The 27307-nt window shown below is 45.3% G+C and overlaps 1 protein-coding gene and 22 non-coding genes across 23 annotated transcripts; all 23 read left to right on the forward strand.

Moving 5' to 3' along the window:
* Positions 1-1178: 1178 nt before the first annotated feature.
* Positions 1179-1251, forward strand: trnar-acg (transfer RNA arginine (anticodon ACG)). Its single transcript has one exon. It is a non-coding gene; the product is annotated as a tRNA-Arg (tRNA).
* A 1333-nt stretch (positions 1252-2584) lies between these two features.
* Positions 2585-2657, forward strand: trnar-acg (transfer RNA arginine (anticodon ACG)). Its single transcript has one exon. It is a non-coding gene; the product is annotated as a tRNA-Arg (tRNA).
* A 630-nt stretch (positions 2658-3287) lies between these two features.
* trnar-acg (transfer RNA arginine (anticodon ACG)) lies at positions 3288-3360 on the forward strand. Its single transcript has one exon. It is a non-coding gene; the product is annotated as a tRNA-Arg (tRNA).
* Positions 3361-3990: 630 nt separating this feature from the next.
* trnar-acg (transfer RNA arginine (anticodon ACG)) lies at positions 3991-4063 on the forward strand. Its single transcript has one exon. It is a non-coding gene; the product is annotated as a tRNA-Arg (tRNA).
* A 279-nt stretch (positions 4064-4342) lies between these two features.
* trnar-acg (transfer RNA arginine (anticodon ACG)) lies at positions 4343-4415 on the forward strand. The gene has a single exon. It is a non-coding gene; the product is annotated as a tRNA-Arg (tRNA).
* Positions 4416-5748: 1333 nt separating this feature from the next.
* On the forward strand, positions 5749-5821 carry trnar-acg (transfer RNA arginine (anticodon ACG)). Its single transcript has one exon. It is a non-coding gene; the product is annotated as a tRNA-Arg (tRNA).
* Positions 5822-6100: 279 nt separating this feature from the next.
* Positions 6101-6173, forward strand: trnar-acg (transfer RNA arginine (anticodon ACG)). Its single transcript has one exon. It is a non-coding gene; the product is annotated as a tRNA-Arg (tRNA).
* Positions 6174-6451: 278 nt separating this feature from the next.
* Positions 6452-6524, forward strand: trnar-acg (transfer RNA arginine (anticodon ACG)). Its single transcript has one exon. It is a non-coding gene; the product is annotated as a tRNA-Arg (tRNA).
* Positions 6525-11386: 4862 nt separating this feature from the next.
* Positions 11387-13465, forward strand: LOC148366988 (zinc finger BED domain-containing protein 4-like). Its single transcript, XM_088333792.1, has 2 exons — positions 11387-12557; positions 12763-13465. The coding sequence occupies exons 1-2, from the start codon at positions 11450-11452 to the stop codon at positions 13152-13154; spliced, it is 1500 nt and encodes a 499-aa protein (XP_088189918.1). The 5' UTR covers positions 11387-11449; the 3' UTR covers positions 13155-13465.
* A 482-nt stretch (positions 13466-13947) lies between these two features.
* On the forward strand, positions 13948-14020 carry trnar-acg (transfer RNA arginine (anticodon ACG)). Its single transcript has one exon. It is a non-coding gene; the product is annotated as a tRNA-Arg (tRNA).
* Positions 14021-14299: 279 nt separating this feature from the next.
* trnar-acg (transfer RNA arginine (anticodon ACG)) lies at positions 14300-14372 on the forward strand. The gene has a single exon. It is a non-coding gene; the product is annotated as a tRNA-Arg (tRNA).
* Positions 14373-14650: 278 nt separating this feature from the next.
* On the forward strand, positions 14651-14723 carry trnar-acg (transfer RNA arginine (anticodon ACG)). The gene has a single exon. It is a non-coding gene; the product is annotated as a tRNA-Arg (tRNA).
* Positions 14724-15002: 279 nt separating this feature from the next.
* On the forward strand, positions 15003-15075 carry trnar-acg (transfer RNA arginine (anticodon ACG)). Its single transcript has one exon. It is a non-coding gene; the product is annotated as a tRNA-Arg (tRNA).
* Positions 15076-16408: 1333 nt separating this feature from the next.
* Positions 16409-16481, forward strand: trnar-acg (transfer RNA arginine (anticodon ACG)). The gene has a single exon. It is a non-coding gene; the product is annotated as a tRNA-Arg (tRNA).
* Positions 16482-16760: 279 nt separating this feature from the next.
* trnar-acg (transfer RNA arginine (anticodon ACG)) lies at positions 16761-16833 on the forward strand. Its single transcript has one exon. It is a non-coding gene; the product is annotated as a tRNA-Arg (tRNA).
* Positions 16834-17111: 278 nt separating this feature from the next.
* trnar-acg (transfer RNA arginine (anticodon ACG)) lies at positions 17112-17184 on the forward strand. The gene has a single exon. It is a non-coding gene; the product is annotated as a tRNA-Arg (tRNA).
* A 630-nt stretch (positions 17185-17814) lies between these two features.
* Positions 17815-17887, forward strand: trnar-acg (transfer RNA arginine (anticodon ACG)). The gene has a single exon. It is a non-coding gene; the product is annotated as a tRNA-Arg (tRNA).
* Positions 17888-18165: 278 nt separating this feature from the next.
* Positions 18166-18238, forward strand: trnar-acg (transfer RNA arginine (anticodon ACG)). Its single transcript has one exon. It is a non-coding gene; the product is annotated as a tRNA-Arg (tRNA).
* Positions 18239-19220: 982 nt separating this feature from the next.
* trnar-acg (transfer RNA arginine (anticodon ACG)) lies at positions 19221-19293 on the forward strand. Its single transcript has one exon. It is a non-coding gene; the product is annotated as a tRNA-Arg (tRNA).
* A 630-nt stretch (positions 19294-19923) lies between these two features.
* On the forward strand, positions 19924-19996 carry trnar-acg (transfer RNA arginine (anticodon ACG)). Its single transcript has one exon. It is a non-coding gene; the product is annotated as a tRNA-Arg (tRNA).
* A 982-nt stretch (positions 19997-20978) lies between these two features.
* On the forward strand, positions 20979-21051 carry trnar-acg (transfer RNA arginine (anticodon ACG)). The gene has a single exon. It is a non-coding gene; the product is annotated as a tRNA-Arg (tRNA).
* A 279-nt stretch (positions 21052-21330) lies between these two features.
* On the forward strand, positions 21331-21403 carry trnar-acg (transfer RNA arginine (anticodon ACG)). Its single transcript has one exon. It is a non-coding gene; the product is annotated as a tRNA-Arg (tRNA).
* Positions 21404-21681: 278 nt separating this feature from the next.
* On the forward strand, positions 21682-21754 carry trnar-acg (transfer RNA arginine (anticodon ACG)). The gene has a single exon. It is a non-coding gene; the product is annotated as a tRNA-Arg (tRNA).
* Positions 21755-27307: the final 5553 nt, after the last annotated feature.

The raw sequence follows: 27307 nt of genomic DNA on the forward strand, positions 1-27307 counted from the left end.
ACCCAAACATTTTTGCACCATGGCCAACCCAAGTGCTCAAACACCCAAACAAGTTAAGCACCCCAGCGTCTCAACTGGGCATGCTTTTGATCCTCCAGATGGGAGGGGACGCATCATGATACAGGGCCAGTGGCGCCATGGAAAACGCGTCTGACTACAGATCAGAAGATTCTTGGTTCAACTTCTGGCTTGCTCGATTGTTAAATCCCTGTGTTTAAGGGCCCTCCTCTTATGAGAGAGAAGAGGATTCTCCCACTGCAGTCTGCTGCATCTTGTAGGAAGCGTCTAAAGGGGAATGAAAATCCTTTCCTCTCTATTTCCACTTCCTAAGAGACAACAAGGCAAAATCCATACCCAAACATTTTTGCACCATGGCCAACCCAAGTGCTCAAACACCCAAACAAGTTAAGCACCCCAGCGTCTCAACTGGGCATGCTTTTGATCCTCCAGATGGGAGGGGACAAAACATAACACAGGGCCAGTGACGCAATGGAAAACGCGTTTGACTACGGATCAGAAGATTCTAGGTTCGACCCCTGGCTGGTTTGAATATCATGTCCCTCTGGTGGGAGCCCTGCCCTCGTGAGAGACAAGAGGATTCTCCCACTGTATTCCGCTGCATATTGTAGGAAGCGTCTAAAGGGGAATGATAATCCTTTCCTCTCTATTTCCACTTCCTAAGAGACAATAAGGCGAAATCCACACCCAAACATTTTTGCACCATGGCCAACCCAAATGCTCAAACACGCAAACAAGTTAAGCACCTCAGCGTTTGAACTGGGCATGCTTTTGACCCTTCAGATGGGAGGGGACACAACGTAACACAGGGCCAGTGGCGCAAGGGATAACGTGTCTGACTACGGATCAGAAGATTAGAGGTTCGACTCCTGGCTGGCTCGAACGTTATATCGCTGGGGTTAAGGGCCTTCCTCTCATGAGAGAGAAGAGGATTCTCCCACTGCAGTCCGCTGCATGTTGTAGGAAGCGTCTAAAGGGGAATGATAATCTTTTCCTCTCTATTTCCACTTCCTAAGAGACAACAAAGCAAAATCCATACCCAAATATTTTTGCACCATGGCCAACCCAAATGCTCAAACACCCAAACAAGTTAAGCACCTCAGCGTCTCAACTGGGCATGCTTTTGATCCTCCAGATGGGAGGGGACACAACATAACACAGGGCCAGTGGCGCAATGGAAAACGCGTTTGACTACGGATCAGAAGATTCTAGGTTCGACCCCTGGCTGGTTTGAATATTATGTCCCTCTGGTGGGGGCCCTCCCATCGTGAGAGAGAAGAGGATTCTCCCACTGTATTCCGCTGCATAGTGTAGGAAGCGTCTAAAGGGGAATGATAATCCTTTCCTCTCTATTTCCACTTCCTAAGAGACAATAAGGAAAAATCCATACCCAAACATTTTTGCACCATGACCAACCCAAATGCTCAAACACGCAAACAAGTTAAGCACCTCAGCGTCTGAACTGGGCATGATTTTGACCCTCCAGATGGGAGGGTACACAACATAACACAGGGCCAGTGACGCAATGGATAACGCGTCTGACTACGGATCAGAAGATTCTAGGTTCGACTCCTGGCTGGCTTGAATGTTATATCGCTGGGGTTAAGGGCCTTCCTCTCATGAGAGAGAAGCGGATTCTCCCACTGCAGTCCGCTGCATGTTGTAGGAAGCGTCTAAAGGGGAATGAAAATCCTTTCCTCTCTATTTCCACTTCCTAAGAGACAACAAGGCAAAATCCATACCCAAACATTTTTGCACCATGGCCAACCCAAGTGCTCAAACACCCAAACAAGTTAAGCACCCCAGCGTCTCAACTGGGCATGCTTTTGATCCTCCAGATAGGAGGGGACGCATCATGATACAGGGCCAGTGGCGCCATGGAAAACGCGTCTGACTACAGATCAGAAGATTCTTGGTTCAACTTCTGGCTTGCTCGATTGTTAAATCCCTGTGTTTAAGGGCCCTCCTCTCATGAGAGAGAAGAGGATTCTCCCACTGCAGTCTGCTGCATCTTGTAGGAAGCGTCAAAAGGGGAATGAAAATCCTTTCCTCTCTATTTCCACTTCCTAAGAGACAACAAGGCAAAATCCATACCCAAACATTTTTGCACCATGGCCAACCCAAGTGCTCAAACACCAAAACAAGTTAAGCACCCCAGCGTCTCAACTGGGCATGCTTTTGATCCTCCAGATGGGAGGGGACAAAACATAACACAGGGCCAGTGACGCAATGGAAAACGCGTTTGACTACGGATCAGAAGATTCTAGGTTCGACCCCTGGCTGGTTTGAATATTATGTCCCTCTGGTGGGGGCCCTCCCCTCGTGAGAGACAAGAGGATTCTCCCACTGTATTCCGCTGCATATTGTAGGAAGCGTCTAAAGGGGAATGATAATCCTTTCCTCTCTATTTCCACTTCCTAAGAGACAATAAGGCGAAATCCACACCCAAACATTTTTGCACCATGGCCAACCCAAATGCTCAAACACGCAAACAAGTTAAGCACCTCAGCGTTTGAACTGGGCATGCTTTTGACCCTTCAGATGGGAGGGGACATAACATAACACAGGGCCAGTGGCGCAAGGGATAACGTGTCTGACTACGGATCAGAAGATTCTAGGTTCGACTCCTGGCTGGCTCGAATGTTATATCGCTGGGGTTAAGGGCCTTCCTCTCATGAGAGAGAAGAGGATTCTCCCACTGCAGTCCGCTGCATGTTGTAGGAAGCGTCTAAAGGGGAATGATAATCTTTTCCTCTCTATTTCCACTTCCTAAGAGACAACAAAGCAAAATCCATACCCAAATATTTTTGCACCATGGCCAACCCAAATGCTCAAACACCCAAACAAGTTAAGCACCTCAGCGTCTCAACTGGGCATGCTTTTGATCCTCCAGATGGGAGGGGACACAACATAACACAGGGCCAGTGGCGCAATGGAAAACGCGTTTGACTACGGATCAGAAGATTCTAGGTTCGACCCCTGTCTGGTTTGAATATTATGTCCCTCTGGTGGGGGCCCTCCCCTCGTGAGAGACAAGAGGATTCTCCCACTGTATTCCGCTGCATAGTGTAGGAAGCGTCTAAAGGGGAATGATAATCCTTTCCTCTCTATTTCCACTTCCTAAGAGACAATAAGGCAAAATCCATACCGAAACATTTTTGCACCATGACCAACCCAAATGCTCAAACACGCAAACAAGTTAAGCACCTCAGCGTCTGAACTGGGCATGATTTTGACCCTCCAGATGGGAGGGTACACAACATAACACAGGGCCAGTGGCGCAATGGATAATGCGTCTGACTACGGATCAGAAGATTCTAGGTTCGACTCCTGGCTGGCTCGAATGTTATATCGCTGGGGTTAAGGGCCTTCCTCTCATGAGAGAGAAGAGGATTCTCCCACTGCAGTCTGCTGCATCTTGTAGGAAGCGTCTAAAGGGGAATGAAAATCCTTTCCTCTCTATTTCCACTTCCTAAGAGACAACAAGGCAAAATCCATCCCTAAACATTTTTGCACCATGGCCAACCCAAGTGCTCAAACACCCAAACAAGTTAAGCACCCCAGCGTCTCAACTGGGCATGCTTTTGATCCTCCAGATGGGAGGGGACAAAACATAACACAGGGCCAGTGACGCAATGGAAAACGCGTTTGACTACGGATCAGAAGATTCTAGGTTCGACCCCTGGCTGGTTTGAATATTATGTCCCTCTGGTGGGGGCCCTCCCCTCGTGAGAGACAAGAGGATTCTCCCACTGTATTCCGCTGCATATTGTAGGAAGCGTCTAAAGGGGAATGATAATCCTTTCCTCTCTATTTCCACTTCCTAAGAGACAATAAGGCGAAATCCATACCCAAACATTTTTGCACCATGGCCAACCCAAATGCTCAAACACGCAAACAAGTTAAGCACCTCAGCGTTTGAACTGGGCATGCTTTTGACCCTTCAGATGGGAGGGGACACAACATAACACAGGGCCAGTGGCGCAATGGATAACGTGTCTGACTACGGATCAGAAGATTCTAGGTTTGACTCCTGGCTGGCTCGAATGTTATATCGCTGGGGTTAAGGGCCTTCCTCTCATGAGAGAGAAGAGGATTCTCCCACTGCAGTCCGCTGCGTGTTGTAGGAAGCGTCTAAAGGGGATTGATAATCTTTTCCTCTCTATTTCCACTTCCTAAGAGACAACAAAGCAAAATCCATACCCAAATATTTTCGCACCATGGCCAACCCAAATGCTCAAACACCCAAACAAGTTAAGCACCTCAGCGTCTCAACTGGGCATGCTTTTGATCCTCCAGATGGGAGGGGACACAACATAACACAGGGCCAGTGGCGCAATGGAAAACGCGTTTGACTACGGATCAGAAGATTCTAGGTTCGACCCCTGGCTGGTTTGAATATTATGTCCCTCTGGTGGGGGCCCTCCCCTCGTGAGAGACAAGAGGATTCTCCCACTGTATTCCGCTGCATATTGTAGGAAGCGTCTAAAGGGGAATGATAATCCTTTCCTCTCTATTTCCACTTCCTAAGAGACAATAAGGCAAAATCCATACCCAAACATTTTTGCACCATGACCAACCCAAATGCTCAAACACGCAAACAAGTTAAGCATCTCAGCGTCTGAACTGGGCATTATTTTGACCCTCCAGATGGGAGGGTACACAACATAACACAGGGCCAGTGGCGCAATGGATAACGCGTCTGACTACGGATCAGAAGATTCTAGGTACGACTCCTGGCTGGCTCGAATGTTATATTGCTGGGGTTAAGGGCCTTCTTCTCATGAGAGAGAAGGGGATTCTCCCACTGCAGTCCGCTGCATGTTGTAGGAAGCGTCTAAAGGGGAATGAAAATCCTTTCCTCTCTATTTCCACTTCCTAAGAGACAACAAGGCAAAATCCATACCCAAACATTTTTGCACCATGGCCAACCCAAGTGCTCAAACACCCAAACAAGTTAAGCACCCCAGCGTCTCAACTGGGCATGCTTTTGATCCTCCAGATGGGAGGGGACGCATCATGATACAGGGCCAGTGGCGCCATGGAAAACGCGTCTGACTACAGATCAGAAGATTCTTGGTTCAACTTCTGGCTTGCTCGATTGTTAAATCCCTGTGTTTAAGGGCCCTCCTCTCATGAGAGAGAAGAGGATTCTCCCACTGCAGTCTGCTGCATCTTGTAGGAAACGTCTAAAGGGGAATGAAAATCCTTTCCTCTCTATTTCCACTTCCTAAGAGACAACAAGGCAAAATCCATACCCAAACATTTTTGCACCATGGCCAACCCAAGTGCTCAAACACCCAAACAAGTTAAGCACCCCAGCGTCTCAACTGGGCATGCTTTTGATCCTCCAGATGGGAGGGGACAAAACATAACACAGGGCCAGTGACGCAATGGAAAACGCGTTTGACTACGGATCAGAAGATTCTAGGTTCGACCCCTGGCTGGTTTGAATATTATGTCCCTCTGGTGGGGGCCCTCCCCTCGTGAGAGACAAGAGGATTCTCCCACTGTATTCCGCTGCATATTGTAGGAAGCGTCTAAAGGGGAATGATAATCCTTTCCTCTCTATTTCCACTTCCTAAGAGACAATAAGGCGAAATCCATACCCAAACATTTTTGCACCATGGCCAACCCAAATGCTCAAACACGCAAACAAGTTAAGCACCTCAGCGTTTGAACTGGGCATGCTTTTGACCCTTCAGATGGGAGGGGACACAACATAACACAGGGCCAGTGGCGCAATGGATAACGTGTCTGACTACGGATCAGAAGATTCTAGGTTCGACTCCTGGCTGGCTCGAATGTTATAACGCTGGGGTTAAGGGCCTTCCTCTCATGAGAGAGAAGAGGATTCCCCCACTGCAGTCCGCTGCATGTTGTAGGAAGCGTCTAAAGGGGAATGATAATCTTTTCCTCTCTATTTCCACTTCCTAAGAGACAACAAAGCAAAATCCATACCCAAATATTTTTGCACCATGGCCAACCCAAATGCTCAAACACCCAAACAAGTTAAGCACCTCAGCGTCTCAACTGGGCATGCTTTTGATCCTCCAGATGCGAGGGGACACATCATAACACAGGGCCAGTGGCGCAATGGAAAACGCGTTTGACTACGGATCAGAAGATTCTAGGTTCGACCCCTGGCTGGTTTGAATATTATGTCCCTCTGGTGGGGGCCCTCCCATCGTGAGAGAGAAGAGGATTCTCCCACTGTATTCCGCTGCATAGTGTAGGAAGCGTCTAAAGGGGAATGATAATCCTTTCCTCTCTATTTCCACTTCCTAAGAGACAATAAGGCAAAATCCATACCCAAACATTTTTGCACCATGACCAACCCAAATGCTCAAACACGCAAACAAGTTAAGCACCTCAGCGTCTGAACTGGGCATGATTTTGACCCTCCAGATGGGAGGGTACACAACATAACACAGGGCCAGTGGCGCAATGGATAACGCGTCTGACTACGGATCAGAAGATTCTAGTTTCGACTCCTGGCTGGCTCGAATGTTATATCGCTGGGGTTAAGGGCCTTCCTCTCATGAGAGAGAAGAGGATTCTCCCACTGCAGTCCGCTGCATGTTGTAGGAAGCGTCTAAAGGGGATTGATAATCTTTTCCTCTCTATTTCCACTTCCTAAGAGACAACAAAGCAAAATCCATACCCAAATATTTTCGCACCATGGCCAACCCAAATGCTCAAACACCCAAACAAGTTAAGCACCTCAGCGTCTCAACTGGGCATGCTTTTGATCCTCCAGATGGGAGGGGACACAACATAACACAGGGCCAGTGGCGCAATGGAAAATGCGTTTGACTACGGATCAGAAGATTCTAGGTTCGACCCCTGGCTGGTTTGAATATTATGTCCCTCTGGTGGGGGCCCTCCCCTCGTGAGAGACAAGAGGATTCTCCCACTGTATTCCGCTGCATATTGTAGGAAGCGTCTAAAGGGGAATGATAATCCTTTCCTCTCTATTTCCACTTCCTAAGAGACAATAAGGCAAAATCCATACCCAAACATTTTTGCACCATGACCAACCCAAATGCTCAAACACGCAAACAAGTTAAGCATCTCAGCGTCTGAACTGGGCATTATTTTGACCCTCCAGATGGGAGGGTACACAACATATCACAGGGCCAGTGGGGCAATGGATAACGCGTCTGACTACGGATCAGAAGATTCTAGGTTCGACTCCTGGCTGGCTCGAATGTTATATCGCTGGGGTTAAGGGCCTTCCTCTCATGAGAGAGAAGCGGATTCTCCCACTGCAGTCCGCTGCATGTTGTAGGAAGCGTCTAAAGGGGAATGAAAATCCTTTCCTCTCTATTTCCACTTCCTAAGAGACAACAAGGCAAAATCCATACCCAAACATTTTTGCACCATGGCCAACCCAAGTGCTCAAACACCCAAACAAGTTAAGCACCCCAGCGTCTCAACTGGGCATGCTTTTGATCCTCCAGATGGGAGGGGACGCATCATGATACAGGGCCAGTGGCGCCATGGAAAACGCGTCTGACTACAGATCAGAAGATTCTTGGTTCAACTTCTGGCTTGCTCGATTGTTAAATCCCTGTGTTTAAGGGCCCTCCTCTTATGAGAGAGAAGAGGATTCTCCCACTGCAGTCTGCTGCATCTTGTAGGAAGCGTCTAAAGGGGAATGAAAATCCTTTCCTCTCTATTTCCACTTCCTAAGAGACAACAAGGCAAAATCCATACCCAAACATTTTTGCACCATGGCCAACCCAAGTGCTCAAACACCCAAACAAGTTAAGCACCCCAGCGTCTCAACTGGGCATGCTTTTGATCCTCCAGATGGGAGGGGACAAAACATAACACAGGGCCAGTGACGCAATGGAAAACGCGTTTGACTACGGATCAGAAGATTCTAGGTTCGACCCCTGGCTGGTTTGAATATCATGTCCCTCTGGTGGGGGCCCTCCCCTCGTGAGAGACAAGAGGATTCTCCCACTGTATTCCGCTGCATATTGTAGGAAGCGTCTAAAGGGGAATGATAATCCTTTCCTCTCTATTTCCACTTCCTAAGAGACAATAAGGCGAAATCCACACCCAAACATTTTTGCACCATGGCCAACCCAAATGCTCAAACACGCAAACAAGTTAAGCACCTCAGCGTTTGAACTGGGCATGCTTTTGACCCTTCAGATGGGAGGGGACACAACACAGACATGGGGACTTGAGACTTAGTGACTTGGACTCGAGTCGACTCGAGTCGCTGTTTTTATGACTTGTGACTTGACTTGGACTTGGCAATCTAAGACTCGGGACTTGACTTGACTTGAGCCACGATGACTTGAATGACTTGCGTGTTCATATATATATATATATTTCATTATTTAAATAATGTTGACAATTACAGTACGGGATGCGGGCTGAGAAACGCTCTCATGTCACGCCCACTCTGCCCATGCGCCACACACCTCCACGGCAACCACCTGAAGTCAGCATGTCTGCTCCGAGGGTAGTAACTTTTGGCTTCAAAAACTTCTGTGAAGAAGGTAAACGGCGAACAGCGCAGTGCAAATTTTGCAACGGGAAAATTTCGGACAGCCAGACCACCACCTCAAATTTCATCCGACATTTGAAGAGCCATTCTGCCCAGTAAGTGTTTGTCAGTGTTAATATCTGTTTGTCAATGTGTTAATATCTGGTGAGTTGGATGTTGGCTAATGTCTGTGAATATTGTCATTCACCCAGGTCATTTTATCCATACAGTTTAGTTGTAGGCAACTGGACTTCTAATTTGAGCTTGAGGAACTTCCATGAGGAACATCTACAGCTCAATCTCTAAAAAGTCCAGTTGCTTACTCTTTGGTTGTTAGCTAAGAGTGAGCGGCAGGGCGATTTAGCCGCTGCACAGGGGGGTTTCAGTTTATCATTGTGACATTCTTATGCAGAGACGAGAGGTTATCGTAACCTGCGTCAATGATGCTTCATTCATTTACTTTTATAAACATTGCAGTATGTTTGAGTAAAACGAATGCATTTGTGCTCATAGTGCCTCGTCTATCCTACAACGGGTAACGCAAAAGACAAGCCAGGCATATTGAGCTAGGAGCTACGGATAAACGGGCTGTCTAATTGAGAAAATAGGGTAGGCTAAGCGGTGAAGTTGAGAAGGACACGTGCACTGTACATGATCAAAAATCAGGGATGTGATTTGACCAAAGTGAAATTATCTGAAAATTAGGCGGGGGTCTGGGGGCCGCGGGCACCCAGCTAGGTCCAGGGCAGTGCCCTGGTGGGGGGAGAAGTGGGGCGAAGCCCCCCGGAGGTCATGGGTTTTCCGTGTTTTTAAGTACTTTCAATGCACTCAGATGACAAAGAAATAGACAAAACAACAGCATACATTTTCAATGTATTTTGAACTATCCCATATAAAATTACAGTTTAAGTCAACTCAAAATCAGTCACATTAAAAAACATTGGACTGCCTTTGCTATTAAAAACTATCACTGAGAATATCATCATATCTAACTCATGTGATTACTAAGTTAACACATAAATCATGTTGAAGAGTTCAAATTTCATGAACAAATAATTGTATCATGACCAAATGAAAAGTAACTCATATTAGAACATACCATAAATGTCTTTGTTATAGAAGAAGATGTTATCTATAAATGAAAGTACTGTAGTGGGTTGTACATAATTCACCCACGGAACCATTGTTTAGTTAGCGAGTTCCTAGGGGGACTCTTAATTCGGCCGGTTCTAGCCACTCTCGTGTTTGTTTTGTTATCGCCAGTTTAAATGTCATTAAAGCAGCTTTCGTTGGCACCTTTGTTTGACACTCTGCTTACGACTCCCGTCTCTGCTCGCTACATTGGATCACGTCGGGGTCACCAACATTTGTAGATAATTCCTTCTCTAACCAGTCCGATCGAAACTTGTTTTTTTACGATCTTAGCAATTTCTTTAACTCGCGGAGCATCTTTGCGTTCGATCTCGGACATCTTTCTTTAAACACTCGGCAAAAACGTGTGAGAAATGAACAATGGCATACTCCTACGCCTTTATAAGGAGCGCGTTTATTGGTCAACACGGAGACTTCAACCAATCGCAAGTACGTTTCATTTCAGTTACGGAAACACTAAAATGGAACGCTGTCGAGACGAAATCGTTTTTTTTACCATTTAAAAGAATCGGAAATTTTAAAATTTTATTTTTGGAGCGAAAGCGGAATTCCGCGAATTAGCGGAAAAATCACATCCCTGAAAAATGTGTCTTTGCCTTAATGTTATAGTCTCAATCTGCATATAATTTGGAAGTGTTGGCAAAAGGGCACCTTCCACGATTGGGGAGAGTGTGGGGTTGGCGGCAGCTGCAGGGGGATCCGCTCTTTTTCACAGGCATGCTGATCGTACATAGTCAAGTCAAAGTCAGTTTTATTTGCCAGTTCCTTCAAATGTACTTGACATAAAACGGAATCGAAATTACGTTCCACACTGTCCTATGCGTAGACATTGACAACAATAAAGTGCAATAAAAGTGCAACAATAAAGCCTGGCTATCGCGACTATTAATAAACTGTGATAAACGTGTGATAAACTCATCACACGAGTTTAGTCTGGCCAACCATCCGAGAGGCTGCGTTGATCAAATGCCTCTGTGTACTACTGGACTATGCTACAACCAATCAGACTACAACGTCATCACGCTAAAACCGCCTCAATCGTGCAGGCTAGATCAAAAGTTATGCCAGTAGTCTCCAAATCAAATAGTGACAATAATGTTAATCCAATCTTATAATTAAGACCACTAAGTCGACAATTATGGAAGTTTTTTTTGTAGTTTTTTTTTAGTAACTTTTTAGTATAAAAATAAATATTAGCTCATTATTTTCTTTAAAAATTTTGATTTCATGGTTGGAAATGTTAAATAAATTGTTTTATTTATTAACTATCACATGGTTAAGATATACCAGCTTTATGAGCATAAAAAAGTAAAAAAATGTGGTAAAAGCTTCAGTTACAGTTGATTTGATATTAAGTAATATCATCCAGAAGATAGATAAAAAAAAATACAGAAAGTTTCAAACAACTGTTTTTTTAACCATATGTCATGATTTCATGTCTGCCCAACCATACAGGACATCTCATTCTTGTTTTTGCATCTGCTTCACAGATATGCAGAGTATGAAAGGACAAGAAACGCCTGCACTGATACTACACAGCCTGCAATATCACAGTTCATCCAGTCTCGTCCTCTGGAAGCATATTCAGCAAATCATCCCAAACAGAAGTCCATAACCAATGCTATTGTTACAGATCTTGTGATTGGATGTAGCATGCCCCTTTCAATGACGGAAAATAAACATTTCAGGCACTTCATGTCTGTGGTCGACTCCAAATACCAGCCTATCTGCCGCAGAACAATAACTTCAACAATAGAATCACTTGTTGCAGACATGCAAGAAAAGATCAAAGTGATTCTTGCTGGTGTAGACCATGTGTCGGTTACCATAGACATTTGGTCAGATAGGAGGATGCGCGGCTTTTTGGGAGTCACTGGCCATGTCTTAACAACCTCAGAAGGAGTCATGCTGAAGTCATACCTGCTGGCATGCAGCAGATTCAAGGGATCTCACACAGGAGAGCGCATTGCTGAAGCCTTTGATTCCCTGTGTGAGGATTATGGCATTCGGAAAAAACTCGACTTCATAATCTGTGATAATGCTGCGAATATGAAGCGAGCATTTTCAGTCTGTTTTCCGAAGGATCAAGATGACGAAGTAACCGATGATGACAATCTGGATGATGAAGAATTGTGGGAAGACCTCTCCAGAGGTGACTGGGAGACTGTGGACCGCACAATCAACAGAGGAAGCCCTAAACGTCAGCAATGCTTTGCGCATACTCTGCAGTTAGCTGTTGGTGATGGTCTCAAGGATGCACGGATCATGAACAGTTCCTTTGCAAAATGCTCCAAGCTTAGCTCTCTCTTGCATACATCCAGCACCTTTAAAGATGCGTTTGAGGAGAAGTTTGATCAGCGAGGGATACCCGCTGCTGTAAACACACGGTGGAATTCAACTTTCCGACAAGTCAAGGCAGTGCTCTCATTCAGTCACCAGGACTTGTGCAGTGTTGTTCAGAACACGGGACACAGTGAGCTGGTCTTCTCAATTAGGGAGTGGAACTTGATGAAGGAACTTTGTGATGTGCTACAGCCATTTGCAGAGGCCACTGATCTTACTCAGGGAGAGAAGATTGTGACGATTAGCTCTGTCCTCCCCTGTGTATTGTCTCTTAACCACCACTTGGAAAGACTCAAGCCGCAAGTGCGCTTCCTGGGAAGCATGATCCATAGCCTGCAATTCTCTTTGAAGAAACGGTTCCGGGGAATCTTCGTTAATGTGAAGATGTTGTCAGCTGCATCAGGGGAAGAGCTGCCATTTGCAGACCCAGTCTACATCAGGTCAGCTGTCCTGGACCCGGCTTTCTCCATGATGTGGCTTCAGCATGATGTGCTTGTCACCGATGATGTCAAGAATAACATTGTTGACATGGTAAAAGGTCAGTGGATTTTTTTTTTTTAACGTGATGTACACTTAGGCGTGTCACCATTATCAAATTATGGAAATGTAATTCAAAACAGTTATATGAGTATTATAATCCATTTTAGAGATGATTTTGCAAGCGTATCAAACTGTGGATGTTCAATTTTGAATAATGCTCATGAGATCTTACGCTTGCCCTTTTTTTTCTTTGTTTTAATTAGATCTGATTCTACGTGAGGTGCAACCTCACACAACATCCCAGAGTCCTGAATTCCTAGAGGAGGAAAGCGAAAGCCAGCAAGAAGACAGCACTGGCCTATTCTCAGGCTACAAAAAACGCCGCAAGCAGGACCCAACCACCAACCCAGAGACACAACTAAATAACTATTTTTCTCTTTGTTGTGGGCAGCCTTGTCTGTCCTTCTGGGACGCAAACAGGGCTGTCCTCCCTGCCCTTTTTCCTGTTGCAATGAAAGCTTTGTCAGTGCCAGCCTCAAGTTCCCCAGTGGAAAGAGTCTTCAGCCATGGTGGAATCATTATGAGACCCCATCGAGCTCGGCTTGCAGATAAGACCCTGTCTAATCTTCTATTTTGCAAATGCAATACCTTGTAAAAAGGGAATGACTGATGGATATACAGTGACTGAGTGAGTGAGTTAATTTGTGTCATTGTGAGTGAGTGAGTGAGTGAGTGAGTGAGTGAGTGAGTGAGTGAGTGAGTGAGTGAGTGAGTGAGTGAGTGAGTGAGTGAGTGTGAGTGTGTGAGTGAGAGAGAGAGGAGAAATGTAACAAAGTTTAATAATAATAAGCTATTTGTTTTAGCTGTTATTTGTTTCCTCATAAAAAGGGATTGACTTATGGATATACTGTTTGAGTGAGTGACAGAAAGCGTGTGAGAGAGAAATCTGCAAAGAAAAGAGCAAGAGAAATGTGACAGTTTAATCCTCTGTAAGTTAGTATTTGTTTTAGCTGTTATTGTTACTTTGTAAAAGTAAAAAAAAAGTAAAAGTTTGGGTTTCGATCTACAGATCACTTTTTCTGTCAATAAATACCAAATACTGACGATATCACTGTTTGTTTGAGTCTATGATGTATTTTACTGAACATGAGTATTTAGGATACAAATATTTTATTACAGGTTAGGCACATTAGCCAAGGATGATTACTTGATTTCTTATATATTGCCTTTCACTTTATTAAGATCAGATTCTGAAGCTAAAATTACAACAGTACGCCAAAGGTGACTTGACTTGGACTTGACTTGACCTATTACAGGACTTGACTTGACTTGACTTGACACAGCCTGTGACTTGACTTGACTTGACTTGCCCAAGAAAAAAATACTTGGGACTTACTTGAGACTTGCACATGTGTGACTTGGTCCCATGTCTGACACAACATAACACAGGGCCAGTGGCGCAAGGGATAACGTGTCTGACTACGGATCAGAAGATTCTAGGTTCGACTCCTGGCTGGCTCGAACGTTATATCGCTGGGGTTAAGGGCCTTCCTCTCATGAGAGAGAAGAGGATTCTCCCACTGCAGTCCGCTGCATGTTGTAGGAAGCGTCTAAAGGGGAATGATAATCTTTTCCTCTCTATTTCCACTTCCTAAGAGACAACAAAGCAAAATCCATACCCAAATATTTTTGCACCATGGCCAACCCAAATGCTCAAACACCCAAACAAGTTAAGCACCTCAGCGTCTCAACTGGGCATGCTTTTGATCCTCCAGATGGGAGGGGACACAACATAACACAGGGCCAGTGGCGCAATGGAAAACGCGTTTGACTACGGATCAGAAGATTCTAGGTTCGACCCCTGGCTGGTTTGAATATTATGTCCCTCTGGTGGGGGCCCTCCCATCGTGAGAGAGAAGAGGATTCTCCCACTGTATTCCGCTGCATAGTGTAGGACGCGTCTAAAGGGGAATGATAATCCTTTCCTCTCTATTTCCACTTCCTAAGAGACAATAAGGCAAAATCCATACCCAAACATTTTTGCACCATGACCAACCCAAATGCTCAAACACGCAAACAAGTTAAGCACCTCAGCGTCTGAACTGGGCATGATTTTGACCCTCCAGATGGGAGGGTACACAACATAACACAGGGCCAGTGGCGCAATGGATAACGCGTCTGACTACGGATCAGAAGATTCTAGGTTCGACTCCTGGCTGGCTCGAATGTTATATCGCTGGGGTTAAGGGCCTTCCTCTCATGAGAGAGAAGAGGATTCTCCCACTGCAGTCCGCTGCGTGTTGTAGGAAGCGTCTAAAGGGGATTGATAATCTTTTCCTCTCTATTTCCACTTCCTAAGAGACAACAAAGCAAAATCCATACCCAAATATTTTCGCACCATGGCCAACCCAAATGCTCAAACACCCAAACAAGTTAAGCACCTCAGCGTCTCAACTGGGCATGCTTTTGATCCTCCAGATGGGAGGGGACACAACATAACACAGGGCCAGTGGCGCAATGGAAAACGCGTTTGACTACGGATCAGAAGATTCTAGGTTCGACCCCTGGCTGGTTTGAATATTATGTCCCTCTGGTGGGGGCCCTCCCCTCGTGAGAGACAAGAGGATTCTCCCACTGTATTCCGCTGCATATTGTAGGAAGCGTCTAAAGGGGAATGATAATCCTTTCCTCTCTATTTCCACTTCCTAAGAGACAATAAGGCAAAATCCATACCCAAAGATTTTTGCACCATGACCAACCCAAATGCTCAAACACGCAAACAAGTTAAGCATCTCAGCGTCTGAACTGGGCATTATTTTGACCCTCCAGATGGGAGGGTACACAACATATCACAGGGCCAGTGGGGCAATGGATAACGCGTCTGACTACGGATCAGAAGATTCTAGGTTCGACTCCTGGCTGGCTCGAATGTTATATCGCTGGGGTTAAGGGCCTTCCTCTCATGAGAGAGAAGCGGATTCTCCCACTGCAGTCCGCTGCATGTTGTAGGAAGCGTCTAAAGGGGAATGAAAATCCTTTCCTCTCTATTTCCACTTCCTAAGAGACAACAAGGCAAAATCCATACCCAAACATTTTTGCACCATGGCCAACCCAAGTGCTCAAACACCCAAACAAGTTAAGCACCCCAGCGTCTCAACTGGGCATGCTTTTGATCCTCCAGATGGGAGGGGACGCATCATGATACAGGGCCAGTGGCGCCATGGAAAACGCGTCTGACTACAGATCAGAAGATTCTTGGTTCAACTTCTGGCTTGCTCGATTGTTAAATCCCTGTGTTTAAGGGCCCTCCTCTTATGAGAGAGAAGAGGATTCTCCCACTGCAGTCTGCTGCATCTTGTAGGAAGCGTCTAAAGGGGAATGAAAATCCTTTCCTCTCTATTTCCACTTCCTAAGAGACAACAAGGCAAAATCCATACCCAAACATTTTTGCACCATGGCCAACCCAAGTGCTCAAACACCCAAACAAGTTAAGCACCCCAGCGTCTCAACTGGGCATGCTTTTGATCCTCCAGATGGGAGGGGACAAAACATAACACAGGGCCAGTGACGCAATGGAAAACGCGTTTGACTACGGATCATAAGATTCTAGGTTCGACCCCTGGCTGGTTTGAATATCATGTCCCTCTGGTGGGGGCCCTCCCCTCGTGAGAGACAAGAGGATTCTCCCACTGTATTCCGCTGCATATTGTAGGAAGCGTCTAAAGGGGAATGATAATCCTTTCCTCTCTATTTCCACTTCCTAAGAGACAATAAGGCGAAATCCACACCCAAACATTTTTGCACCATGGCCAACCCAAATGCTCAAACACGCAAACAAGTTAAGCACCTCAGCGTTTGAACTGGGCATGCTTTTGACCCTTCAGATGGGAGGGGACACAACATAACACAGGGCCAGTGGCGCAAGGGATAACGTGTCTGACTACGGATCAGAAGATTCTAGGTTCGACTCCTGGCTGGCTCGAACGTTATATCGCTGGGGTTAAGGGCCTTCCTCTCATGAGAGAGAAGAGGATTCTCCCACTGCAGTCCGCTGCATGTTGTAGGAAGCGTCTAAAGGGGAATGATAATCTTTTCCTCTCTATTTCCACTTCCTAAGAGACAACAAAGCAAAATCCATACCCAAATATTTTTGCACCATGGCCAACCCAAATGCTCAAACACCCAAACAAGTTAAGCACCTCAGCGTCTCAACTGGGCATGCTTTTGATCCTCCAGATGGGAGGGGACACAACATAACACAGGGCCAGTGGCGCAATGGAAAACGCGTTTGACTACGGATCAGAAGATTCTAGGTTCGACCCCTGGCTGGTTTGAATATTATGTCCCTCTGGTGGGGGCCCTCCCATCGTGAGAGAGAAGAGGATTCTCCCACTGTATTCCGCTGCATAGTGTAGGAAGTGTCTAAAGGGGAATGATAATCCTTTCCTCTCTATTTCCACTTCCTAAGAGACAATAAGGCAAAATCCATACCCAAACATTTTTGCACCATGACCAACCCAAATGCTCAAACACGCAAACAAGTTAAGCACCTCAGCGTCTGAACTGGGCATGATTTTGACCCTCCAAATGGGAGGGTACACAACATAACACAGGGCCAGTGGCGCAATGGATAACGCGTCTGACTACGGATCAGAAGATTCTAGGTTCGACTCCTGGCTGGCTCGAATGTTATATCGTTGGGGTTAAGGGCCTTCCTCTCATGAGAGAGAAGAGGATTCTCCCACTGCAGTCTGCTGCATCTTGTAGGAAGCGTCTAAAGGGGAATGAAAATCCCTTCCTCTCTATTTCCACTTCCTAAGAGACAACAAGGCAAAATCCATACCCAAACATTTTTGCACCATGGCCAACCCAAGTGCTCAAACACCCAAACAAGTTAAGCACCCCAGCGTCTCAACTGGGCATGCTTTTGATACTCCAGATGGGAGGGGACAAAACATAACACAGGGCCAGTGACGCAATGGAAAACGCGTTTGACTACGGATCAGAAGATTCTAGGTTCGACCCCTGGCTGGTTTGAATATTATGTCCCTCTGGTGGGGGCCCTCCCCTCGTGAGAGACAAGAGGATTCTCCCACTGTATTCCGCTGCATATTGTAGGAAGCGTCTAAAGGGGAATGATAATCCTTTCCTCTCTATTTCCACTTCCTAAGAGACAACAAAGCAAAATCCATACCCAAATATTTTCGCACCATGGCCAACCCAAATGCTCAAACACCCAAACAAGTTAAGCACCTCAGCGTCTCAACTGGGCATGCTTTTGATCCTCCAGATGGGAGGGGACACAACATAACACAGGGCCAGTGGCGCAATGGAAAACGCGTTTGACTACGGATCAGAAGATTCTAGGTTCGACCCCTGGCTGGTTTGAATATTATGTCCCTCTGGTGGGGGCCCTCCCCTCGTGAGAGACAAGAGGATTCTCCCACTGTATTCCGCTGCATATTGTAGGAAGCGTCTAAAGGGGAATGATAATCCTTTCCTCTCTATTTCCACTTCCTAAGAGACAATAAGGCAAAATCCATACCCAAACATTTTTGCACCATGACCAACCCAAATGCTCAAACACGCAAACAAGTTAAGCATCTCAGCGTCTGAACTGGGCATTATTTTGACCCTCCAGATGGGAGGGTACACAACATAACACAGGGCCAGTGGCGCAATGGATAACGCGTCTGACTACGGATCAGAAGATTCTAGGTTCGACTCCTGGCTGGCTCGAATGTTATATCGCTGGGGTTAAGGGCCTTCTTCTCATGAGAGATAAGGGGATTCTCCCACTGCAGTCCGCTGCATGTTGTAGGAAGCGTCTAAAGGGGAATGAAAATCCTTTCCTCTCTATTTCCACTTCCTAAGAGACAACAAGGCAAAATCCATACCCAAACATTTTTGCACCATGGCCAACCCAAGTGCTCAAACACCCAAACAAGTTAAGCACCCCAGCGTCTCAACTGGGCATGCTTTTGATCCTCCAGATGGGAGGGGACGCATCATGATACAGGGCCAGTGGCGCCATGGAAAACGCGTCTGACTACAGATCAGAAGATTCTTGGTTCAACTTCTGGCTTGCTCGATTGTTAAATCCCTGTGTTTAAGGGCCCTCCTCTCATGAGAGAGAAGAGGATTCTCCCACTGCAGTCTGCTGCATCTTGTAGGAAGCGTCTAAAGGGGAATGAAAATCATTTCCTCTCTATTTCCACTTCCTAAGAGACAACAAGGCAAAATCCATACCCAAACATTTTTGCACCATGGCCAACCCAAGTGCTCAAACACCCAAACAAGTTAAGCACCCCAGCGTCTCAACTGGGCATGCTTTTGATCCTCCAGATGGGAGGGGACAAAACATAACACAGGGCCAGTGACGCAATGGAAAACGCGTTTGACTACGGATCAGAAGATTCTAGGTTCGACCCCTGGCTGGTTTGAATATTATGTCCCTCTGGTGGGGGCCCTCCCCTCGTGAGAGACAAGAGGATTCTCCCACTGTATTCCGCTGCATATTGTAGGAAGCGTCTAAAGGGGAATGATAATCCTTTCCTCTCTATTTCCACTTCCTAAGAGACAATAAGGCGAAATCCATACCCAAACATTTTTGCACCATGGCCAACCCAAATGCTCAAACACGCAAACAAGTTAAGCACCTCAGCGTTTGAACTGGGCATGCTTTTGACCCTTCAGATGGGAGGGGACACAACATAACACAGGGCCAGTGGCGCAATGGATAACGTGTCTGACTACGGATCAGAAGATTCTAGGTTCGACTCCTGGCTGGCTCGAATGTTATATCGCTGGGGTTAAGGGCCTTCCTCTCATGAGAGAGAAGAGGATTCTCCCACTGCAGTCCGCTGCATGTTGTAGGAAGCGTCTAAAGGGGATTGGTAATCTTTTCCTCTCTATTTCCACTTCCTAAGAGACAACAAAGCAAAATCCATACCCAAATATTTTCGCACCATGGCCAACCCAAATGCTCAAACACCCAAACAAGTTAAGCACCTCAGCGTCTCAACTGGGCATGCTTTTGATCCTCCAGATGGGATGGGACACAACATAACACAGGGCCAGTGGCGCAATGGAAAACACGTTTGACTACGGATCAGAAGATTCTAGGTTCGACCCCTGGCTGGTTTGAATATTATGTCCCTCTGGTGGGGGCCCTCCCCTCGTGAGAGACAAGAGGATTCTCCCACTGTATTCCGCTGCATATTGTAGGAAGCGTCTAAAGGGGAATGATAATCCTTTCCTCTCTATTTCCACTTCCTAAGAGACAATAAGGCAAAATCCATACCCAAACATTTTTGCACCATGACCAACCCAAATGCTCAAACACGCAAACAAGTTAAGCATCTCAGCGTCTGAACTGGGCATTATTTTGACCCTCCAGATGGGAGGGTACACAACATAACACAGGGCCAGTGGCGCAATGGATAACGCGTCTGACTACGGATCAGAAGATTCTAGATTCGACTCCTGGCTGGCTCGAATGTTATATCGCTGGGGTTAAGGGCCTTCTTCTCATGAGAGAGAAGGGGATTCTCCCACTGCAGTCCGCTGCATGTTGTAGGAAGCGTCTAAAGGGGAATGAAAATCCTTTCCTCTCTATTTCCACTTCCTAAGAGACAACAAGGCAAAATCCATACCCAAACATTTTTGCACCATGGCCAACCCAAGTGCTCAAACACCCAAACAAGTTAAGCACCCCAGCGTCTCAACTGGGCATGCTTTTGATCCTCCAGATGGGAGGGGACGCATCATGATACAGGGCCAGTGGCGCCATGGAAAACGCGTCTGACTACAGATCAGAAGATTCTTGGTTCAACTTCTGGCTTGCTCGATTGTTAAATCCCTGTGTTTAAGGGCCCTCCTCTCATGAGAGAGAAGAGGATTCTCCCACTGCAGTCTGCTGCATCTTGTAGGAAGCGTCTAAAGGGGAATGAAAATCCTTTCCTCTCTATTTCCACTTCCTAAGAGACAACAAGGCAAAATCCATACCCAAACATTTTTGCACCATGGCCAACCCAAGTGCTCAAACACCCAAACAAGTTAAGCACCCCAGCGTCTCAACTGGGCATGCTTTTGATCCTCCAGATGGGAGGGGACAAAACATAACACAGGGCCAGTGACGCAATGGAAAACGCGTTTGACTACGGATCAGAAGATTCTAGGTTCGACCCCTGGCTGGTTTGAATATTATGTCCCTCTGGTGGGGGCCCTCCCCTCGTGAGAGACAAGAGGATTCTCCCACTGTATTCCGCTGCATATTGTAGGAAGCGTCTAAAGGGGAATGATAATCCTTTCCTCTCTATTTCCACTTCCTAAGAGACAATAAGGCGAAATCCATACCCAAACATTTTTGCACCATGGCCAACCCAAATGCTCAAACACGCAAACAAGTTAAGCACCTCAGCGTTTGGACTGGGCATGCTTTTGACCCTTCAGATGGGAGGGGACACAACATAACACAGGGCCAGTGGCGCAATGGATAACGTGTCTGACTACGGATCAGAAGATTCTAGGTTCGACTCCTGGCTGGCTCGAATGTTATAACGCTGGGGTTAAGGGCCTTCCTCTCATGAGAGAGAAGAGGATTCTCCCACTGCAGTCCGCTGCATGTTGTAGGAAGCGTCTAAAGGGGAATGATAATCTTTTCCTCTCTATTTCCACTTCCTAAGAGACAACAAAGCAAAATCCATACCCAAATATTTTTGCACCATGGCCAACCCAAATGCTCAAACACCCAAACAAGTTAAGCACCTCAGCGTCTCAACTGGGCATGCTTTTGATCCTCCAGATGGGAGGGGACACAACATAACACAGGGCCAGTGGCGCAATGGAAAACGCGTTTGACTACGGATCAGAAGATTCTAGGTTCGACCCCTGGCTGGTTTGAATATTATGTCCCTCTGGTGGGGGCCCTCCCATCGTGAGAGACAAGAGGATTCTCCCACTGTATTCCGCTGCATAGTGTAGGAAGCGTCTAAAGGGGAATGATAATCCTTTCCTCTCTATTTCCACTTCCTAAGAGACAATAAGGCAAAATCCATACCCAAACATTTTTGCACCATGACCAACCCAAATGCTCAAACACGCAAACAAGTTAAGCACCTGAGCGTCTGAACTGGGCATGATTTTGACCCTCCAGATGGGAGGGTACACAACATAACACAGGGCCAGTGGCGCAATGGATAACGCGTCTGACTACGGATCAGAAGATTCTAGGTTCGACTCCTGGCTGGCTCGAATGTTATATCGCTGGGGTTAAGGGCCTTCCTCTCATGAGAGAGAAGAGGATTCTCCCACTGCAGTCCGCTGCATGTTGTAGGAAGCGTCTAAAGGGGAATGAAAATCCTTTCCTCTCTATTTCCACTTCCTAAGAGACAACAAGGCAAAATCCATACCCAAACATTTTTGCACCATGGCCAACCCAAGTGCTCAAACACCCAAACAAGTTAAGCACCCCAGCGTCTCAACTGGGCATGCTTTTGATCCTCCAGATGGGAGGGGACGCATCATGATACAGGGCCAGTGGCGCCATGGAAAACGCGTCTGACTATGGATCAGAAGATTCTAGGTTCAACTCCTGGCTGGCTCGAATGTTATATCGCTAGGGTTAAGGGCCTTCCTCTCATGAGAGAGAAGAGGATTCTCCCACTGTAGTCCGCTGCATGTTGTAGGAAGCGTCTAAAGGGGAATGATAATCCTTTCCTCTCTATTTCCACTTCCTAAGAGACAACAAGGCAAAATCCATACCCAAACGTTTTTGCACCATGGCCAACCCAAATGCTCAAACACCCAAACAAGTTAAGCACCCCAGCGTCTCAACTGGGCATGCTTTTGATCCTCCTGATGGGAGGGGACACAACATAACACAAGGCCAGTGGCGCAATGGAAAACGCGTTTCACTACGGATCAGAATATTCTAGGTTCGACCCCTGGCTTGTTTGAATATTATGTCCCTCTGGTGGGGGCCCTCCCCTTGTGAGAGAGAAGAGGATTCTCCCTCTGTAGTCAGCTGCATGTTGTAGGAAGCGTCTAAAGGGGAATGATAATCCTTTCCTCTCTATTTCCACTTCCTAAGAGACAGCAAGGCAAAAAACACCATGGCCAACCCAAATGCCCAAACACCCAAACAAGTTAAGCACCTCGGCATCTTAATTGCTCATGCTTTTTGCCCTCCATATTAGAGGGGATACAAAACAGTGTCCGTATCACAGGACCAGTGGCGCAATGGATAATGTGTCTGACTACGGATCAGAAGATCCTAGGTTCTACTCCTGGCTGTCATGAATACTTTATATCTGTGGTGAAGGGCCTTCCCCTCGTGAGAGATAAGAGAATTCTCCCAGCATGGTCTGCTGGGTGTCGTAAGAAGCGTCTAAAGTAGACTGAGGTGACTGAGAATCCTCTCCTCTCTATCTCCACTTCCGAAGAGACAGCGAGGCAAATAAAGAGCTGCGGGATACCGAAACGATTATCAAACCCTAGTTATAGGGTCATTTACCTTGATGAGCCTGGGAAAAAAACGTTTTTTTTTCAATGACTTTCATATAAAGCGTTAACGTTTCAATGCAGTTGTTTGTAATCTGTGTAATTGTTTATAAATGGTTATTTTAATAAATAGATAGATAGATAGATAGATAGATAGATAGATAGATAGATAGATAGATAGATAGATAGATAGATAGATAGATAGATAGATAGATAGATAGATAGATAGATAGATAGATAGATAGATAGATAGATAGATAGATAGATAGATAGATAGATAGATAGATAGATAGATAGATAGATAGATAGACGGACGGACGGACGGATGGATGGATAGATAGATAGATACTATATTCATCCCCGGAGGGAAATTCACGTCAAGTCAAGTCAAGTCATTTTTATTTGTATAGCCCTAAATCACGAAGAGTCTCAAAGGGCTTCACAGATTATTACACTATATTACACAGACTATTTTTCAGCCGACGAGAAGAGTAGGTTATTCATATGCTATGGAGTAGAAGTGAGTTTTAAGTTTAGATTTAAACATTTCCACTGAGGTTGCAGATCGGATCTCAGGGGGAAGAGCATTCCACAGCACCGGTGCCCGGATGGAGAACGCTCTCGAACCAGCAGAACACTTCTTTGCTCTTGGGATTACCAGAAGACCGGCACTCTCAGATCGTAGGCTTCGGACCGGGACGTAGGGGCAAATCAGATCTGAAAGATAAGAGGGAGCAAGTCCATGTATGATTTTGTACAATACTAAGAGAACCTTGAAATCACATCTATGGCTAACTGGGAGCCAATGCAGGTTAGCCAAAATCGGTGTTATGTGATCGTACTTTTTTGTCCTAGTTAAAAGCCTCGCTGCGGCATTTTGTACCAGCTGAAGTGACTTGATTCTAGACTTCGGGAGACCAGAGAGTAGTGCATTGACAGTAATCGAGACGGGAGGTAACAAACGCATGAATTATAATTTCCGCATCAGACTGAGACAGTATTGAAAGGATTTTAGCAATGTTACGAAGATGGAAGAAAGCGGTTCTAGTAATTTTCTTTACATGCATTTCAAAGGATAGATCAGGGTCAAATATGACACCTAAATTTGTAACTGAGTCACTCTGTGTGATGTGACATTTGTCAATGTTCACAGCAGTTTTTGAGAATATATCACGGCATTTAGATGGACCAATGACTAACATTTCGGTCTTTTCAGAGTTAAGACGCAAGAAATTGAGTGACATCCACTCTTTTATCTCAATGAGGCAGGCCTCCAAATTTCCACAGTTTAGTGTGGGAGATTCCTCCAACGGAAGATATAGTTGAGTGTCGTCTGCGTAGCAGTGGAAGCTGATATTGTACTTGCGAATAATATCACCTAATGGAAGCATGTAAATGCTGAAAAGAAGGGGGCCAAGCACTGAGCCCTGCGGAACACCGCAGGTAACATTAAAGGGCTCAGATGTCATTTCACCATATTTAACACAGTGCGTCCTATCTGAGAGGTAGGATCTGAACCACGAGAGGACGATTCCTGAGAGACCAATCCATTTTTCAAACCGTTCTAGTAGGATATTGTGGTGCACTGTGTCAAAAGCAGCACTAAGATCCAGCAGCAGCAAAAGTGATGAAGCGCCAGAATCCATTGCCAGTAGGAGATCATTTGTTACCTTGATCAGAGCTGTCTCAGTAGAGTGGTTAGCCCTGAATCCTGATTGCATGGATTCAAAAAGGTTATTCTCGGATATGAAAACATTTAGCTGCTGTGCCACTACTTTTTCAAGTACTTTAGAGAGGAAAGGTAGGTTTGACACAGGTCTATAATTACTTAAGATTTCTGGATCAAGGTTGGGTCGTTTCAGTGTGGGTTTAATAACGGCGGACTTAAAAGCTGCTGGAACTACACCTGAGGAGAGTGATATGTTTATAATATTTAGAACTGAAGGTCCAAGGACGCCAAAAAGACTTTTAATAAGTGAACCTGGGAGCGGGTCGAACTGGCAAGTTGTCGGTTTGGCCGCATTCACCACCTGTTTGAGATCATCAAGTGACAGTTCACTAAAACCGGACAATTTCCCAGGACAGCCACCCTGTCGTGCATCTGTAGATTTCAGCCCTTTAGTATGTGTGGTATTAATAATTTCTTTAGCAATTTCTTCCTGTATGCATTGAATCTTCTTAGTAAAGAAGACCATTAAGTCATGAGCAGAGTGCGTCGAACTATCTGCAGTAGTCTGTTGCCTTGTAAGCGATGCTACAGTGTCAAAAAGGGCTTTGGGATTGTTCTTTTGAGACGCAATCACCTTCGAAAGATAGGCCGATTTTGCAGAGGCAAGGGCCGCTTTATACTTTAAGAAGCTGTCACACCATGTTTGATGGAAAACCTCAAGCTTGGTAGCGCGCCATTTTCTTTCCAATTTCCTGCATTCTTGTTTAAGGGTTCTAGTTTCATCAGTAAACCAAGGCGTGCGTCTTTTAGGACGTGATTTTAGCTTCATGGGCGCTATTGAATCCAGGACACTAGTCAGGGTGGTATTGAACTCATTCATGAGTGAGTCAATCGAGCCATTGTATGAAGGAAAGGACGCAACTGCTCCAGGAAGGAGTTCAAAGAGCTCAGAAACTGTGCCAGTGCTTATATTGCGTCTGCTAAATCCTTAAGCTTTTTTAACACTACATTTAGCTAGCACCTCAAATGTAACTAAATAATGATCCGAGATAACGGTAGTACACGGTAACACCATAATGTTTGAGGTTAAAACTCCTCGAGTCAGAATCAAGTCTAGCGTGTTCCCATCTTTATGGGTTGGCAAATCAACCAGTTGATTAAAACCAAATGCATCAATTAAAGACTTAAACGCAATAGTAAGTGAACTGAGTGGGGAGTTCATATGAATGTTAAAGTCCCCCATAATTATAATTTTGTCTGCATAGGTTACTAGTTCAGACAAAAGTTCAGCAAATTCGTCTAAGAAGTTGTGTATGGCCCAGGTGCGCGATAGATAGTTATTACATAAATTGACAATAGAGAGGACCGCATCACAAGAGCCTCAAACGCCTTGTAATTATTAGAGGTACGAGGATTAAATTTGAGCGTTTTTTCAGAAATTAGCACAACACCACCACCCCTTTTCAACGTGCGCGCTATATGGCTACTCTCGTAGTCTGGGGGAGAAGCATAATTTAGCGCTAAATACTCATCCGGGCGTAACCAAGTTTCACAAAGACCCATACAGTTAAGTTTATAATCACGAATAATGTCATCAACAAGTAAAGCTTTTGGAGCAAGCGATCTAATATTTAACAGACCAAATTTTAGCTTTGCTGAATCATTTGACTTAGCTGAACTCTTTGTAGTCTTTGTCGTTATCTTCAAAAGATGCCGTGGTCGTTGCTTTTCGTGTGCGCTGAGTATAAAGCTTCGGTTGTCCGGCAAGGAATGAATGGTGGAATTAGTTACATCCTCGCGTCCATCTTGCTGCTTAGACTTCGCACGCTTCACACATCTACCTGCACGGCAACCACGCTTCTGTTTTCTGTCCTTACGGCGCCGTTGTCGTCGTTTATTAAGAGGAATAGTCCACAAGGATGCCGGATCTCTTTGAAGTTCGCTCGGTATATCATAGGCGGTATAAAAAGTGCCCGAAAAGTCGAAATTTAGACGCCCACCCAACCGAATAAGTTCGTCCCTACTGTAAGTGTTTTTGGCCACACATGTGTCCAAAAGTGAAAGCAAAAAAGACAAGAGAACGGCAATAAATACAAGATTAGCTGGAGAGCAACTAGCCGCAAGCATGCATCCATGCGCCGCCATGTTGGATAATGGAATAATTTGTAATGATCCTTTTTTTCTTGTTTTTAATGTTTTAAATATATATATATATATATATATATATATATATATATATATATATATATATATATATATATATATATATACATGGTGTAAGATTATTTTGTATTTTGTAAGGGAAAATACGACAGTTTGTAACGGCATGGAGCCCTGGAGGTTTACAGGTATGCTACAAAGCCAATGTAAATATATTCCAGAGGTGTTTGTTGTTTGTAAATACACAGACAAGCTAACTGTGGGACACAATTATTAATGAAGTAAAAGGGGTAGGATTTGATAAGTATATGCTTTTTCCTACTCTCTTTCGAACATGCACGATAAAATTGTTTTTTTTTTTCAATTTGTTTTGTTTTCTTTTTGTCCATTTCGAGATGAAAAATTTAATTTGAATGTTTCGCTTGTCTATGCCGCAATAAGAGCTAGCTCTTTACGACATATTTCTATGCTGCAAT

Source organism: Urocampus carinirostris, chromosome 4, assembly GCF_059441175.1.
Source record: "Urocampus carinirostris isolate Australia breed hairy pipefish chromosome 4, RoL_Ucar_1.0, whole genome shotgun sequence".
NCBI lineage: Eukaryota > Metazoa > Chordata > Actinopteri > Syngnathiformes > Syngnathidae > Urocampus > Urocampus carinirostris.